Source organism: Hyperolius riggenbachi, chromosome 1 (genome assembly GCF_040937935.1).
Source record: "Hyperolius riggenbachi isolate aHypRig1 chromosome 1, aHypRig1.pri, whole genome shotgun sequence".
In the NCBI taxonomy this organism is placed as follows: Eukaryota; Metazoa; Chordata; class Amphibia; order Anura; family Hyperoliidae; genus Hyperolius; species Hyperolius riggenbachi.
Window position 1 is genome coordinate 55912544 of NC_090646.1, and position 16704 is coordinate 55929247.

Genomic DNA, 16704 nt, shown 5'->3' on the forward strand with positions numbered 1-16704 from the left:
GTGCACAGGTGTGCAGATAGTGCGGGTATATGTGCAGTGCACAGGTGTGCAGAGAGTGTGGGTGTATGTGCAGTGTATAGGTGTGCAGAGAGTGTGGGTGTATGTGCAGTGCACAGGTTTGCGGTGAGTGCGGGTGTATGTGCAGTGCACAGGTGTGCGGAGAGTGCGGGTGTATGTGCAGTGCACAGGTGTGCAGAGAGTGTGGGTGTATGTGCAGTGTATAGGTGTGCAGAGATTGTGGGTGTATGTGCAGTGTATAGGTGTGCAGAGAGTGTGGGTGTATGTGCAGTGCACAGGTGTGCGGTGAGTGCGGGTGTATGTGCAGTGCACAGGTGTGCAGAGAGTGTGGGTGTATGTGCAGTGCACAGGTGTGCGGAGAGTGTGGGTGTATGTGCAGTGCACAGGTGTGCGGTAAGTGCGGGTGTATGTGCAGTGCACAGGCGTGCAGAGAGTGTGGGTGTATGTGCAGTGCACAGGTGTGCGGAGAGTGTGGGTGTATGTGCAGTGCACAGGTGTGCGGTGAGTGCGGGTGTATGTGCAGTGCACAGGTGTGCGGAGAGTGCGGGTTTATGTGCAGTGCACAGGTGTGCAGAGAGTGAGGGTGTATGTGCAGTGCACAGGTGTGCAGAGAGTGAGGGTGTATGTGCAGTGCACAGGTGCATAGAGAGTGTGGGTGTATGTGCAGTACACAGGTGTGCAGAGAGTGCGGGTTTATGTGCAGTGCACAGGTGTGCAGAGAGTGTGGGTGTATGTGCAGTGCACAGGTGTGCGGAGAGTGCGGGTGTATGTGCAGTGCACAGGTGTGCAGAGAGTGAGGGTGTATGTGCAGTACACAGGTGTGCAGAGAGTGTGGGTGTATGTGCAGTGCACAGGTGTGTAGAGAGTGTGGGTGTATGTGCAGTACACAGGTGTGCAGAGAGTGTGGGTGAATGTGCAGTGCATAGGTGTGCAGAGAGTGTGGGTGAATGTGCAGTGCATAGGTGTGCAGAAGTGTGGGTGTATGTGCAGTGCACAGGTGTGTAGAGAGTGTGGGTGTATGTGCAGTGCATAGGTGTGTAGAGAGTGTGGGTGTATGTGCAGTGCACAGGTGTGCAGAAGTGTGGGTGTATGTGCAGTGCATAGGTGTGTAGAGAGTGTGGGTGTATGTGAAGTGCATAGGTGTGTAGAGAGTGTGGGTGTATGTGCAGTGCACAGGTGTGTAGAGAGTGTGGGTGTATGTGCAGTGCACAGGTGTGCAGAAGTGTGGGTGTATGTGCAGTGCATAGGTGTGCAGAGACTGCGGGTGTATGTGCAGTACACAGGTGTGTAGAGAGTGTGGGTGTATGTGCAGTGCACAGGTGTGTAGAGAGTGTGGATGTATGTGCAGTGCACAGGTGTGTAGAGAGTGTGGGTGTATGTGCAGTGCACAGGTGTGTAGAGAGTGTGGGTGTATGTGCAGTGCACAGGTGTGTAGAGAGTGTGGGTGTATGTGCAGTGCACAGGTGTGTAGAGAGTGTGGGTGTATGTGCAGTGCACAGGTGTGTAGAGAGTGTGGATGTATGTGCAGTGCACAGGTGTGTAGAGAGTGTGGGTGTATGTGCAGTGCACAGGTGTGCAGAGAGTGAGGGTGTATGTGCAGTGCACAGGTGTGCAGAGAGTGAGGGTGTACAAGCCTGGTTTGTAGTCACATGACCAGCCACCCAACTGACTTTCTGTAGCCTGGCTTGTAGTCACATGACCAGCCACCCAACTGACTTTCTGTAGCCTGGCTTGTAGTCACATGACCAGCCTCCCAACTGAGACTCTGTAGCCTGGCTTTTGATCACATGATCAACCACCCACCCAACCACCTCAACTGTCATTCTCAGCACAGTAGGAAGCTATCATCAGGCCAATATGGAGAATTGCTGCATGGTAGCCCTTCTCCTGCTGCTCTGCGCATCTGGCAGAGAGGCCACCTCAAGCCCTAAAGAGGATGGAGGACACATAAAACAAGCAAAGCATCCAGATACCATGGGTAAGCTGTGAGCAGCGGTCTGTGACACCCCAAAGGGCTCAGAACCGTAAGGCTACTTTCACACTGTTGCTTTGTAGTGGGATGTTATAATCTAATGTGATGCAATTATATTAGGTGCTAGTCTAGTTGAGGGGTTCCATGGCTGCTTCCTGCTCGTGGTAATTTGGTTGCGACCACAATTTTGTAAGACATAGGAGACCCAGCACAAAACACTGCCCACGCCACCAACCTAATAGGATGAGTAAAGATCCACAAGTGGAGGTGATGGCTGAAGCTAGAGTTTGTCCATCGCTAGTAACAGAGCAACAAATCACTCCCTTGCTAATTATGGAACTCACTCTATTGATTCAGACCACAGGCTTCTTGTTAATAGTGATAACTCACTAGCAATACTGTAGTCATAGGCTGTAATTGTACTTTTTACTGATTAAGCTGTCACCAACTGTCTCCTCCCAACAGCAGCTAACATCTATTTTGCTACCCAGGATCCATTAGTACTGGCTGCCTCCTCCCAACAGCAGCTGGCGTCCATTTTGTTACCCAGGATCCATTAGTACTGGCTGTCTCCTCCCAACAGCAGCTGGCGTCCATTTTGTTACCCAGGATCCATTAGTACTGGCTGTCTCCTCCCAACAGCAGCTGACATCCATTTTGTTACCCAGGATCCATTAGTACTGGCTGTCTCCTCCCAACAGCAGCTGGCGTCCATTTTGTTACCCAGGATCCATTAGTACTGGCTGTCTCCTCCCAACAGCAGCTGGCGTCCATTTTGTTACCCAGGATCCATTAGTACTGGCTGTCTCCTCCCAACAGCAGCTGGCGTCCATTTTGTTACCCAGGATCCATTAGTACTGGCTGTCTCCTCCCAACAGCAGCTGGCGTCCATTTTGTTACCCAGGATCCATTATGCTAGGTACACACCATACAATTTTCTGTTAGATTCTTCTGTTAGATTTACCTACAACATGGAAAAAAGCTATCTGGCAGATAAATCTAAGAGAAAATCTAACAGAAAATTGTATGGTGTGTACCTAGCATAAGTACTGGCTGCCTCCTCCCAACAGCAGCTGACATCCATTTTGTTACCCAGGATCCATTAGTACTGGCTGTCTCCTCCCAACAGCAGCTGACATCCATTTTGTTACCCAGGATCCATTAGTACTGGCTGTCTCCTCCCAACAGCAGCTGGCGTCCATTTTGTTACCCAGGATCCATTAGTACTGGCTGTCTCCTCCCAACAGCAGCTGGCGTCCATTTTGTTACCCAGGATCCATTAGTACTGGCTGTCTCCTCCCAACAGCAGCTGGCGTCCATTTTGTTACCCAGGATCCATTAGCACTGGCTACATTAATGTTTGTGTGCAGGGGAAGAATTGTATCAGAAAGGGCTGTTAAATCCCACTACAGGCGGTTGTGATGTGATTACAATGTGATCATGACTGGATTGCAAAACACTAGGTACACTTCAAACTAATGGAAACCCAGTGGGGCTGTTTTTATCAAATCGCAGCGTGATCGCGATTGTGATCACATTTTTCAGTGGAACACAATCCAAAGTCTTGGCTGCCTATAGCAACCACACAGTGGAAGCAGAAAAGAAAAATGATATGGTGGTTGCTGAGGGATAATGAGCCCTTTGAGGGGTGGAGCATAGTAAGGGTGATCAACAAGATGCAAAGGCTTGCATGCATATTTCATGCAAGTTGCATGCAGCTCAGGCCCAGATTTACATCACAGGAGCCTATAGGCACAGATGTCCTGGTACCCTAGACCTCGCCCCCCACAAACCTGAAAACCCCCGCCGAAATGCAATGCAAGTATGATGGCCAGCCCCGCTGTCCCTTCTCCCTTACTTCCCTTGCCTGTCATAGGCAGCTAGAGTGAGCTCAGTATTAAGTAGCTGGAGGTGCCCCTGACTGATGGGAAATCTTGTCAGTGGAATGCAGAGAGCAGGGTAAGTAACCTCTCATTTACACTCCACTCCGACTCTGCACAGGGAAGGAGGGAGGGAGGCATTCGGGGAGGAGAGTGAGCCGCCTTTCCATCATCAGGTGCCTGTAGGCACAAGCCTATAGTGCCTTATGGTAAATACGGCCCTGATGCAGCTTGAAATTGGGACAATTCAATTCCTGCCAATTTGGATTGGCTAATTTCAAACGGCATACAATCTGCCCTAAATTTGCAGGCAAAAAAAAATACATTTGAATGCCCATTTCTGCTATGTGCCATCCATTATCAGATTTTCAGACTTCCCATACACAAATGGTTAAAAATAACGACTACAGACGATCAACGGGATGCACAATATGTTCTCCTTGTAATAGTAATTCTGATATAACGTATTTGGTGTTTCCTTACTCAGATTTCCTTTCTGAGATCAAATTATTGGCTCGGCACGGACACACAGATAGTGATGCCCCGCCCATCCCCCTGCAGGTGAAAACAGGTATTACACAGCTTATTTTCTCAAGTTTTTGTGGCCCTGAGTTACAGAGATTACAACTGACCTGGCAAGCCTTGCCTGGACTCAGGGGCGTAACAATAGACCCTGCAAGGGATGCACCCGCAGGAGGGCCCAGAAGCCACAGGGGGCCCCGTCCTGAGAGACTGACAACCATGGGCAAGAAGAGAAGAGGCTCTCTGCACAATTGTTCTAATGACTGCATCTGCTCAGCCACTGATAAGGAAATATGCAAAGTTTTGCAGACAAAGATTTGTAGACAGTCCCTATTCAGTGTGCAGCAGGCTCTTGTGTACAGCGCCCAACCCCCTTGGTGGGAGGGGCCCCTATCCAAAGTTTTGCAGGGGGGCCCAGTGATTTCTAGTTACACCCCTGCCTGGACTTATTCAACTTTATTAAATGAGCATCCTCTCGCTTGGTTCACATCATGCCATAGAAAGCGGACCTGAACTCAGAACTTCCTCTCTGCTCTAAAAGATAAGCAACAGCATAGTAACCTTAAAGCCTCATCTACACGTGTAGATGAGGCGACGATCCGCGTCCCCGCCTGCCGCGTGTGCACCGGAATCAATACCTGCTCGATTCCCGCTCGCCCCCGCGCCACGCCGCTTATCTTCCGCTCGATTCCCTGCCATTGCCCCCTCGTGGGGAACGAGCAGGGAATCGGCGGTGGGGAGATCCGTCCTGTCGGATCTTATCAATCGAGCCGCATCAGCGGCTCGATTGATAAGGAACATCGCGGCCGCATCTACGTGTGTAGATGCGGCTTTAAAAAAGAACATTTCTTTATTACAGCTGATACAGATCCTGCAATAAATCTGCAGTGTGTCTGCTTCCTGCTTTCATGGAAGCAGACATAGGGTTAACATCCTGCGTTTACAAATTAGCTGCTCTGCCGAGATTCCTTACTGGCACAGCCGAAGAGATCAAATTACAACTTGTGATTAATCCCAGATGAGGGGAAATTACTTAGTCAGGCTATACTCTCTAAATAAATACAGAGTGCATTTCTCTGTTTTCCTTCTGTCCTGTGCAAGAGTTTATGTCCACTTTAAGGAAGAACTTTATTGAGTGACACGGTGGTCTTCCTTACCTGGAAGGAGGACATTGCTGGATCCATGGTGTTAAAGTTGTGGTGGTCTTTGTCTCCTGCACTTGTCTTCCTGCCAGTCCGTCTAGTCCCCCAACCATAGTCTGTGATTGGTCAAGTGTCAGGGAGCTCAGCAGGAGCATGCTCTTCCCCTGCCGGAGACAGCAAGACATAAAGAAGTGTGATCTGAAGATTATTTGTTGATACCGATCAGATCACTCTTTTAAGATACCCTTATTCATAAATGGTAATCACACAAATGAAGTAGGCACACCATCTATAGTTCTGGGTGCTTAATAAAGTAGCATAGGCAATGCCACAAGTCAATAGAGTCCACAAGTATTATCAGCACACCAAAGATAATAATAATTTCTTTTTTTGTATAGCGCTTTTCTCCTGTTGGACTCAAAGCGACTAGAGCGCTCTCAGTAGGCAGTAGCTGTGTTAGGGAGTCTCGCCCAAAGAACTCCTTAGAGAATAGGTGCAGCTTACTGAATAGGAAGAGCCGAGGTTTGAACCCAGATCTCCTACGTCACGGGCAGAGCCCCTAAAGGAACACTATCAATCCCAAGTGCTCTAAAATTACAATGTACAAATAATGTCTAAGTAGCTGTGTAAACATTTTCCTACTTTTCATGTTAAATATCAGAGGCAAAAGCTGTAATTTATTGTGTGTAGATTTTAGCTATGTTTGGAATGTCTCATTTGCATAGGTGAATTTCTGCAGTCTGACATGCTAAGAACAGTGTAATATTGAAGCAGAGTTATATTAGGTTTCACACACACAATTACAAATGTTTAAAGGGGAACTGAAGTAAGAGGTATACGGAGGCTGCCATATTTATTTCCTTTTAATCAATACCAGTTGCCTGGCAGCCCTGCTGGTCTATTTCTCTGCAGAAGTATCTGAATAACACCAGAAACAAGCATGCAGCTAGTCTTGTCAGATTGGACTTTAAAGTCTGAAACACCTGATCTGCTGCATGCTTGTTCATGGGCTATGGCTAATAGTATTAGAGGCAGAGGATCAGCAGGGCTGCCAGGCAACTGGTATTGATTAAAAGGAAATAAATATAGCAGCCTCCGTATATCTCTTACTTCAGTTCTCCTTTATGTTGCACATACGATACATTTCCTCTGCTCTCTGTGAGAGACAGCTCTGCTTATCTCTGACTGAGCTCTCTGCATACACAGAGTTAACAGATGCACTGTGCGGGAATTCCCCTCCCCTCATGGCTCACTCTGGCGTCAGATTAGAGAAGACTACCTTCAGAAAAGTGTGAAAGGAATTGAATAACAGTAAACAAAGAAATATGGATTCAAATATATACACCAGTACTTAGCAGCAGGGCCGGGCCGAGGCAGAGGCAAGAGAGGCTCCAGCCTCAGAGCGCAGTGTAGGAGGGGGCGCACAGCTCACTCAGCTATCATTCCCCCATGGTGTTTAAAGCAGAGAGAAATAAGAAAAGAGGATACATGGCAGTGACTGCAAGCCAGATAAGTAGAGAATAAGGTGTTGGGGGCCCTGGGGCACCTCTTGCTCTAATAGCAATCAGTGTGTGACGGCTGGGGTGGGAGGGATGGAGGGGCGCACTGTTAGTCTTATAGCAATCAGTGTGTGACGGCTGGGGTGGGAGGGATGGAGGGGCGCACTTTGCTGTCTCGGCCTTGGGTGCCGGAGGACCTTGTCCCGACTCTGCTTAGCAGCACTTCACAAACATTTTCTATCTCAATTGAAAAAAACATGTTAATCAATACTGCTCCTTTAACCTCTACACTATCCAGCCACCAAACTTTTATTGCGCCAGTTTCCACAATATAGTCCAACAATTGTTTCGGGCGCCACACAGGGTCCCTTTTATGGTAACCACATGCCTTGACAAAGGGGGACCCTGTGTGGCCCCCAAAAGAATTATATTGTGGAAACTGGCACAATAAAAGTGTGTGCTGATATCCTTGGTGTGCTGATAATACTTGTGGACCTTATTTATAAATGGGCAATCTCAGTGGCGTAGCTAAGGAGTTTGGGGCCCTAGTGTGAGTTTTGAATGGGGCCCCAAGCACTGTATTGATATGAACGCCAAAACCTATCAAGGACAGCTGCAGTGTCAGAGAGGTGTAATCAGAGCAAATAAATAATTAACCACTTAAGCACCAGGGCTGTATTGGCTGATCTGTGCTGCGTGGGCTCTCCAGCCCGCAGCACAGATCAGGATTGTGGCAGGGCGATCAGACTTCCCCCCTTTTTTCCCCACTAGGGGGATGTCCAGCTGGGGGGGGTCTGATCGCCGCCGCTCTGTGTGCTCGAGCGGGGGGCTCCTCAAAGCCCCCCTCCGCAGCGCTATTCCCACCTCCCTCTCCTTCCCTCCCTCTCCCTCTGGGCGGCACAGGGTGGTGATCCGTCCTGTACCGCCTCTAATAGGCTTCAGCCTATCAGTTGCCGGCGATCCCTGGCCAATCAGAGGCCGGGGATTGCCGATCTCCTTTACGGCGCTGCTGCGACAGCAGCGCCGTATGATGTAAACACAGGGGATTTCTTCACCGCGTGTTTACATTTAGCCTGCGAGCCGTGATCGGAGGCTCGTCGGCCGTTTCCATGGTAACACCACTTCGACCTGCCAATGCCTATCGGCGTTAGGCGGTCATTGATTACCACTATGCCATGCACACATATAAGTATTCATTACCAGCATAGCACTAGTGAAAAACTAATAAGATAAAGGAGGGCCCCTCTGGTCCAAGGGCCCCTGGTGCGGTCACAACTTCTGCATCACCTATTGCTACACCACTGGGCCCCCCAAGCACTCCATACATAGCAAGTCGTATGGCGCAACAAGCCTGCCAAGGACAACCACAGTGTCAGTCTGTCAGATGGGCAAGCAGAAGATGGGAATAACTTCAAATCAAAGCATCTATAAAAGTGATAATTATCAGCACAGGACCAACAAAGAGCTAATACTGCCATTCAGGCCCAGATTTACCTCACAGGAGCCTATAGGCACAGATGTCCTGGCACTTTAGACCCGCCCTCCATGAACCTACAAACCCCCACCAAACTGCACCACAAGTGTGCTGGCTGGCCTAGCTGTCCTTTCTCCCTTATTCCCCTTACCCATCATAGGTAGCTACAGGTGTCCCTTAGTATTAGGTAGCCAGAAGTACTCAATATTAAGTAGCTAGAGGTGCCCCCAAGTTTTAGGTAGCTACCGGAACCTCAGTGTTAAATAGCTTATGGTGCCCCAGACTGAAGGGAGATCTTGTCAGTGGAATGCCAAGAGAAGGGTGAGTAACTTCTCATTTACACTCTGTTCAGGGCTCTGCATAGAGAAGGAGGGGGAAAGGAGGGAGGCACATGGAGAGGAGAGTGAGCCACCCTTCCATCATCAGACGCCTGTAGGCACGTGTCTACAGTGCCTTATGGTAAATCCGGCCCTGCTGCCATTGAGGGAGAACCCCTTGGGGCCCCTCTGGCCCAAGGGCCCCGGTGCGGTTGCAACCTCTGCATCCCCTATTGCTACGCCACTGGGCAATCTGTTTGTATTATTGCAGCGGTCGGTATTTTTATTGCAACATCCTTATTACCAGTGTCCATCCAAAGCTCCAGTCACATGAATGGAACCTAATTGTCAAATCGCCAGCGATTGCTAGCACATTTTAAAGTGCTAGCACAATATAAATATATATGGCAGTGATTTCACTGCCGCCATCGCCAGTGATTTGTGAGTAATGGTGATCGCTAAACGTGCTACATGCAGCATTTTCTCGTGATTTTAGAGCAATCGTGATTACGTTAAAAAAGCGCTAAACGCAATTGTTAAAAAAAATTACGAGATTGTACAGTGATTTTACCGCATTAATCGCTGTAAAATCCTCAGCGAGAAACGCAAGCGCTAATCTTACACAGTTACATAGTTATTTGGGTTGAAAAAAGACATACGTCCATCGAGTTCTACCAGAGAACAAAGTACAACACCAGCCTGCTCCCTCACATATCCCTGTTGCAGGGCCGGGCCGAGGCATAGGCTGGAGAGGCTCCAGCCTCAGGGCGCAGTGTAGGAGGGGGCGCACAATTCATTCAGCTGTCATTCCTAATTGTGTTTGAAGCAGAAAGAAATAAGAAAAGGGGATACATGTCAGTGACTGCAAGCCAGATAACTAGATATTAAGGTGTTGGGGAGGTTGTGGGCCCTGTGGCACCTCTTAGTTTAATAGCAATCAGTGTGTGAAGGCTGGGGTGGGAGGGATGGAGGGGCGCACTTTGGTGTCTCAGCCTTGGGTGCTGGAGGACCTTGTCCCGCCTCTGCCCTGTTGATCCAGAGGAAGGTGACAAACCCTTACAAGGCAAGGTCCAATTAGCCCCAAAAGGGTAAAAAAAACTTCCTGACTCCAGGTGGCAATCAGAGAAAATCCCTGGATCAACATCATTAGGCATTACCTAGTAATTATAGCCATGGATGTCTTTCAACGCAAGGAAAGCATCTAAGCCCCCTTTCAATACAGATTTAGAATTTGCCTTAACTACTTCCTGCGGCAATGCATTCCACATCTTAATCGCTCTTACAGTAAAGAACCCTTTCCTAAATAAATGGCTCAAACATTTTTCTTCCATGAGCAGATCATGTCCTCTAGTCCTTTGTGAAGGCCTAGGGACAAAAAGCTCATCCGCCAAGGTATTATATTGCCCTCTGATGTATTTATACATGTTAATTAGATCCCCTCTAAGGCCCAGTGCACACAAAACCTCTAGCAGATCTGCAAAACGCTAGAGGAGGTTTTTGAAGCAGATTTCAGAGCGATTCTAGGCATGTTTAGGGCCTTTTCACACCTAAGCGGAAATTGTGCGATTCTCGATTAGCGCTAAAGCGCTAACGTCTTTTTAAAAACGCTAGTGCTCTATTAGTCTATGGCAGTGTTCACACTTGAGCGATTAACGATAATTGCGGGTGTTCCGTGATTATCGCTAATAGCAAAAAAGTTGCATGCAGCATTTTTCTGGCAATTTAGTAGTGATCGCCATTAGCATATATAGAAACGCTAATCGTGATCGCTCCAAAAACGCAAATTTGTACATTTATTTTTCCCCCTTAAATCGCAGAAAAATCACCCACAGAAAACGCTACCGCAAATCGCTAGTGGTTAGCGATTTTGGGTGTGAATGGGCCCTTAGAGAGATTTTCTAAACATGCCTAGCGGTTTTCGGAGCGTTTTTGTGTAGCAGATGTCATATATTGTTACAGTAAAGCTATTACTGAACAGCTTCTGTAACAAAAACGCCTGGAAAACCGTTCTGATCTAGCGTTTTCCACAGTGGTTTGAACTTTTCCTGTACTTTACACTGAGGCAGAAACGCATCTGCAAACCGCAAAAGTGCTGCAGCCTCCGAGTTTTCGTTTGTGGAAAAAAAGACCCGCTCTGGTGTGCACCATCCCATTCACTTTCATTAGCCAAGCGGTTATCCCCCTGCAAGCGTTTTAAAAAACACTTCAGAAACGCTCTGGTGTGCACCAGCCCTTAGGCAGCTTTTCTCTAGACTAAATAAACCCAGTTTATCTAACCTTTCTTGGTAAGTGAGACCTTCCATCCCACATATTAATTTACTTGCTCGTCTCTGCACCTGCTCTAAAACTGCAATATCCTACCTACACAATCTGTTCATAATATTCAAAATCTGTTGACCCTCATACACAGAGGTGGTAAAATTGGCCAACCATTGACTAATCATGATTAAAAGTGTGTGCCGGGCTTAAGTCTATAGTGCAGACTTTTGCCACCTGATAGCAGTCACAGGTTCATAGGATCAGTTGTGTCCTCCAATGATGTCCAGCCTGTGAGATACTAAAGGTGCATACATACATACAATTTTGATAGGCCAATCACTGACCAATTTTGCCACCTCCATACAGTATAAGGACCAACAGACTTTGAGGCTAGATTCACAGTAGGACGTTGCATTATGATGCGACATTCAAGAGGAACTCCAGTGAAAATAATGTAGTAAAAAAAAGTGCTTCATTTTTTACCATAATTATGTATAAATGATTTAGTCAGTGTTTGCTCATTGTAAAATCTTTCCTCTCCCCGATTTACATTCTGACATTTATTACATGGTGACATTTTTACTGTGGGCAGGTTATGTAGCTGCTCATAGCTGTTTTGGCTGTTAGAGACAGCTGTAAACAGCTAATTCCTGTCTGTGAACCTTGTTACATTGTGGCAGTTTGCCCAGAGTACCGCGGTACTCAGAGCTTCTTGTGGGAGGGGTTTCAGCACAAAATCAGTCACACAGCGCCCCCTGATGGTCTGTTTGTGAAAAGCATTATATTTCTCATGTAAAAGGGAGTATCAGCTACTGATTGGGATAAAGTTAAATTCTAGGTTGGAGTTTCTCTTTAAGGTCGTAACACAAAATTACAACGCACCAAAATGATGCAACACAACTTAACGCTGCGTTACCGTCGCATACAGTAGATATAGTGGAGCATACAGGCAATGTAAAGTATACTTCCCTGTATCTGCATGGGCAACAGGAAAGCGAGGGGCAGGCTGTGGGCAGCAGCGTGGTAGTAGCACTTAGCTTGCTAAACATTCATCCTGCTACACAGAGTTTACACATAGTGGTGGGCCGCTACCAACAGTCGGAACTGGCACTCGGGGCGGGGGATGAAGGGGCAGCGAACAGACACAGTGATTTCTGAGCTGCCTGGCACTCACTGAATGTGCCACTCGCCAAGGTGCTTACAATCTAGCCCCTGCCATCATGTCACTAACTGTCCTCAGAGGAGCTTATAATGTAATCCCTGCCATCACTTCACTATAGGTGCGTACACACATGCGACTATAGTTGTTTGAAGCGATCGCTCCCCAATCATTTCAAACGACGATCGTTTGAAAAAAAGCAGCCAACGACTATTAAGTCTAACGACGGACGAGCTAGATCGTTCAAAACGAACGATCTAGCTTGGCGGATAATTTTCCCAACGACGATCGTTTGCAAAAGTAGTACATCGTTGGAACCGGTCGTTTGTACTAGGCTGGACATGCGCATTTCACTATTTCTCCATAGAACTTTTCATTTTTATGCACACGCGCAATAGTTGCTTTACGTGATGTAACGTTCGTTCTAACGATCAGATCGTTACACACCTTTTAAAACCAACTTTACTTAGGTTGTTCCTTCTTCAATTAAAAGTTTGTTCATCGTTCATAACGAACGATCGTTGTCGTATGTGTGTACGTAGCTTAAATGTCTTCAGAGGAGCCTACAATCTAACGCCTGCAGTGTTGGGGGGGGGGGGGGAGTTTTGGATTCTGTTATCAGGGGGCAGCTGGTGATAGTGGGCCTTGGGCAGTGAAAAGTACAAATCCGGCCCTGTGTATCTGTAAATGTCTGCGTTACGAGGTAACACACTGCAGCAGTGCGTCTCAAAAAATGCAACATTTACACCACGACTGTGGGCGTCGCATCGGGTGTACATTGCCGTGTGGTAGCCTGCGTTATGTGGCTTTATTAACGCAGGACAATAATGTCCCACTGTGAATGTAGCCTCAATACTATGAATGAACGGATTGTATAGGTAACCTCTCATACTACATGGAAGTGGTACAATTGGCCAATCACTGGCTAATCACAATTATGGCCTCGATTCATAAAGCATTACCTCATGCGGTAATGCTGAAAACAGCAGACTTTACCGACCACTTAGCAAAATGTCAATTCATAAAGGCTGCTACCGCATGAAAAGCTGACATCAGGGCCGGGCCGAGGCATAGGCTGGAGAGGCTCCAGCCTCAGGGCGCAGTGTAGGAGGGGGCGCACAATTCATTCAGCTGTCATTCCTAATTGTGTGTGAAGCAGTAAGAAATAAGAAAAGGGGATACATAGCAGTGACTGCAAGCCAGATAACTAGATACTAAGGTGTTGGGGAGGATGTGGGCCCTGTGGCACCTCTTAGTCTAATAGCAATCAGTGTGTGATGGCTGGGGTGGGAGGGATGGAGGGGCGCACTTTGGTGTCTCAGCCTTGGGTGCTGGAGGACCTTGTCCCTGCTCTGGCTGACATTACCGACCAGGGAGATAAATTACCGACTTGGCTGCAGTTACCGACAACACGTCAGTAAATTGTCAGCAAATGTCAATTCATAAAGCCTTCAACAAGCGGTAAGCCAGGCGGTAGTTACCGACACCTCTAGTGAGGCGATAACAAGTTACCGACAACTCTGACAGCTTTGATGAATGCAAAAGTGCAGAGAGCCGAAGTCTGTTTGAGTCATCAGTGGAGAGAGCCGTCTGTGTGAGTCATTTGAGCAGGCAGGGAAAGACTGTGTGTCTCATCTGTCTGAGTCATCAGTGGAGAGAGCCATCTGTGTGAGTCATTTCTGCAGGCAGGGAAAGACTGTGTGACTCATCTGTCTGAGTCATCAGTGGAGAGAGCCATCTGTGTGAGTCATTTCTGCAGGCAGGGAAAGACTGTGTGACTCATCTGTCTGAGTCATCAGTGGAGAGAGTCGTCTGTGTGAGTCATTTGAGCAGGCAGGGAAAGACTGTGTGACTCATCTGTCTGAGTCATCAGTGGAGAGAGCGTCTGTGTGATTCATTTCTGCAGGGAAAGAGAGAATCGAGACACTGCTCTACTCCACCACTCAATGGGCTGCGGTAATTTACCGACCTCCAAGGGCAGCTGGGGAAAACTTTATGAATTAGCACACAGACCGGGAAAATACTGAGTGCGGTATTTTCCCGACAAGATTTTTTTTATCGCACTGCTGTTTATGAATCGAGGCCTATATGTGTGCACTAGCCAGGCTTTATTAAACCAGATCCATACCTTCCAACTTTTTGAGATGAGAACGAGGGACATGTAAGCCATGCCCCTGCCACACCCCTGATCACGCCCCCGCCACACCCCTAGTCACTCATACCATAAAGATTTCATAAGAAAAATATGTTGTTTTATAATTCAAACCACACTGGTTCTTTCTATCCTGGTTTATTTTCATTCATATTAACATTTTAAAATGAGTAATATATCAATTTAAAGGATGGGAATAAAGAGTCAAAACCAACACATTTTTTAGTAGAGAAATATATATATATTTATATAGAAATAGGGACAAAGTCCTGAAAGAGGGACTGTCCTTCCAAAAGAGGGACAGTTGGGAGCTATGCAGATCCTCTGTGCTTCCTGGTGCTCAAGCATTGATCTCTCTCTGTTCTTTCTGATTCAGAAAGTCCAATGACTCCAACTGCTGACACCTACGACTGCACCCCCGAGGCAGCAAAAGGTAATGTAGGAGTCCACGACCTGTTAGACAAGCCCTTGCTGCTATTGTTGTCTCCAGGGTTTCACACTATTTTACAGTGACCAGATTTTTCTTGGCTCAACCTGGGACGGACGGGGGTGCTAGTGAGGCGCGAAAAAATGGGTGTGTCCATGACCACAGTGGGAAAATGGGCGTGTCCGTGACATGGTGTGGGCAGAGCAAACTAATGTAACTCAGAGGAGCCAGAGTTTCCTCCCAAAACACAGATAGGCAAAGTGACCCTAAAGGTAATTAGGCAACGTTCCCCAAACACATAAGAAAGCAGTGTTCCCACAATGGTGGGGTGAAATGGGAGATTTGCATCATGGATGTCAGTCCAGGACATGACTATGTACTCTGTAAAGTGCTGCAGAAGATGAAAGTGCTATATAAATACATAATAATTTATGATATGAAGGGACATTAGACTTTGACTATGGCCGGGATTAGATTGTGAGCCCGCCAAGGACATGACTATGTACTCTGTAAAGTGCTGCAGAAGATGTCAGTACTATATAAATACATAATAATATGGTAGTACATTAGACTATGACTATGGTGAGATTAGATTGTGCGCGAAACCTGCAGAAGCTGCTGATGCTACAGTATTAGCATACCATTTAATAATCATGAGCCCCCAAACTGCAAAATACTGCAATAACCCCAAAGTAGCAAATGCAGTCTCATCAAATAATAACTGCAGCAACCGTTACCCCAGACACATGAATTGCAACTACCGTTACCCCTGACATGTGAAATGCAGCAACTGTTACCTCAGACACATGAAATGCAGCAGAAAACGATTACTCTGACTCCGCAAACGGTAAATGAGGCAAACATTACCTCATGCGGCCACAGAATCTTACGGCTGGGACACCCGGTCGGCCAAAAGTGGGACATAACCTGGGACAAATTGCAGCCTGAGACAGGACAGGAGACCCTGAACCTGGGACCTTTCCCAGGTAAAACGGAACATCTGGTCAGGGTAACTATATCAGTGTCTTGACTCCACTAAACATTCCGCAGCTCTGTTTTACTATACTGCATGATCTGAACCCCCATAGCTGTGGGATTCGGATGCAGCCTCATAGCTAGAGGGATTCACATGAGTACTCGCATTAAGGTAGCCATTCCTCAATTGCTAGCGATTTGGGAGAGATTTCCCTGCTCATTTACAATACATTAGAATGGTAACACTCCCAAAATGCTGCATGTCCTGCGACTGCAATTTGCCTAATCCTATTCAAACTAGTGGGATCTGTCCCATCCATTTGCATTGTCAGAGCGTTTAGGGAAATCACTAGCGATTGAAAGTGATCCCTAAACGCTAAAAAAAACCCCACTCTAGTAGGTTCCTACCCTCACCCTGTTTTACAGCAGGATAACACAAAAACAATGCAGGGCAATGGGGCCCGGCACACATACTGCGTTGTGTTTTGCCCTGGAAGTGCCCAATCGGCCACCAAGATGGCGCAAAGTCAATGCCGCGTTACCATCGGACTTCTGCAGTGACGTAGTAGTAAGTAATGAAAGTCAATGGGCTTGATTCACGAAACCGTGATAACTGATATCACGGTCGCGCTAGCGTTTTGTGCGTGTTATAACACGCGTAACTTTTGCGTGCGCTAACATGAATTTTCGCATGAATAATTTGTGTTTTGTGTGTGAAAATTCACGCTAGCGTGCAAAAAACGTTACGCACATTCTAACGCACACAGAACACTAGCGTGACCGTGGTATCAGTTATCATGGTTTAGTGAATCAAGCCCAATGGGTGATGCTTACATTTTAAATATGTCGGAGCTGGCGGTGTGACGCGCATGCACGGAACGACATGAATGCGTCAGGGAAACCCGGGT

General features: G+C 47.3%; 1 protein-coding gene across 4 annotated transcripts in view; it reads left to right on the forward strand.

Moving 5' to 3' along the window:
- Window positions 1–1791: 1791 nt before the first annotated feature.
- Window positions 1792–16704, forward strand: part of LOC137545280 (uncharacterized) — a 37326-nt gene continuing 22413 nt past the window's right edge. Inside the window, exons 1-3 of one of the 4 annotated variants that reach the window (XM_068266395.1) lie at window positions 1792–1996; window positions 4358–4441; window positions 14771–14827. In XM_068266395.1, the coding sequence (XP_068122496.1) occupies window positions 1876–1996; window positions 4358–4441; window positions 14771–14827 (262 nt within the window). In that variant the 5' untranslated portion in view covers window positions 1792–1875. The remainder of the gene's footprint in view (window positions 1997–4357; window positions 4442–14770; window positions 14828–16704) is intronic. The other 3 variants (XM_068266401.1, XM_068266407.1, XM_068266414.1) reach the window with 3 other exon arrangements.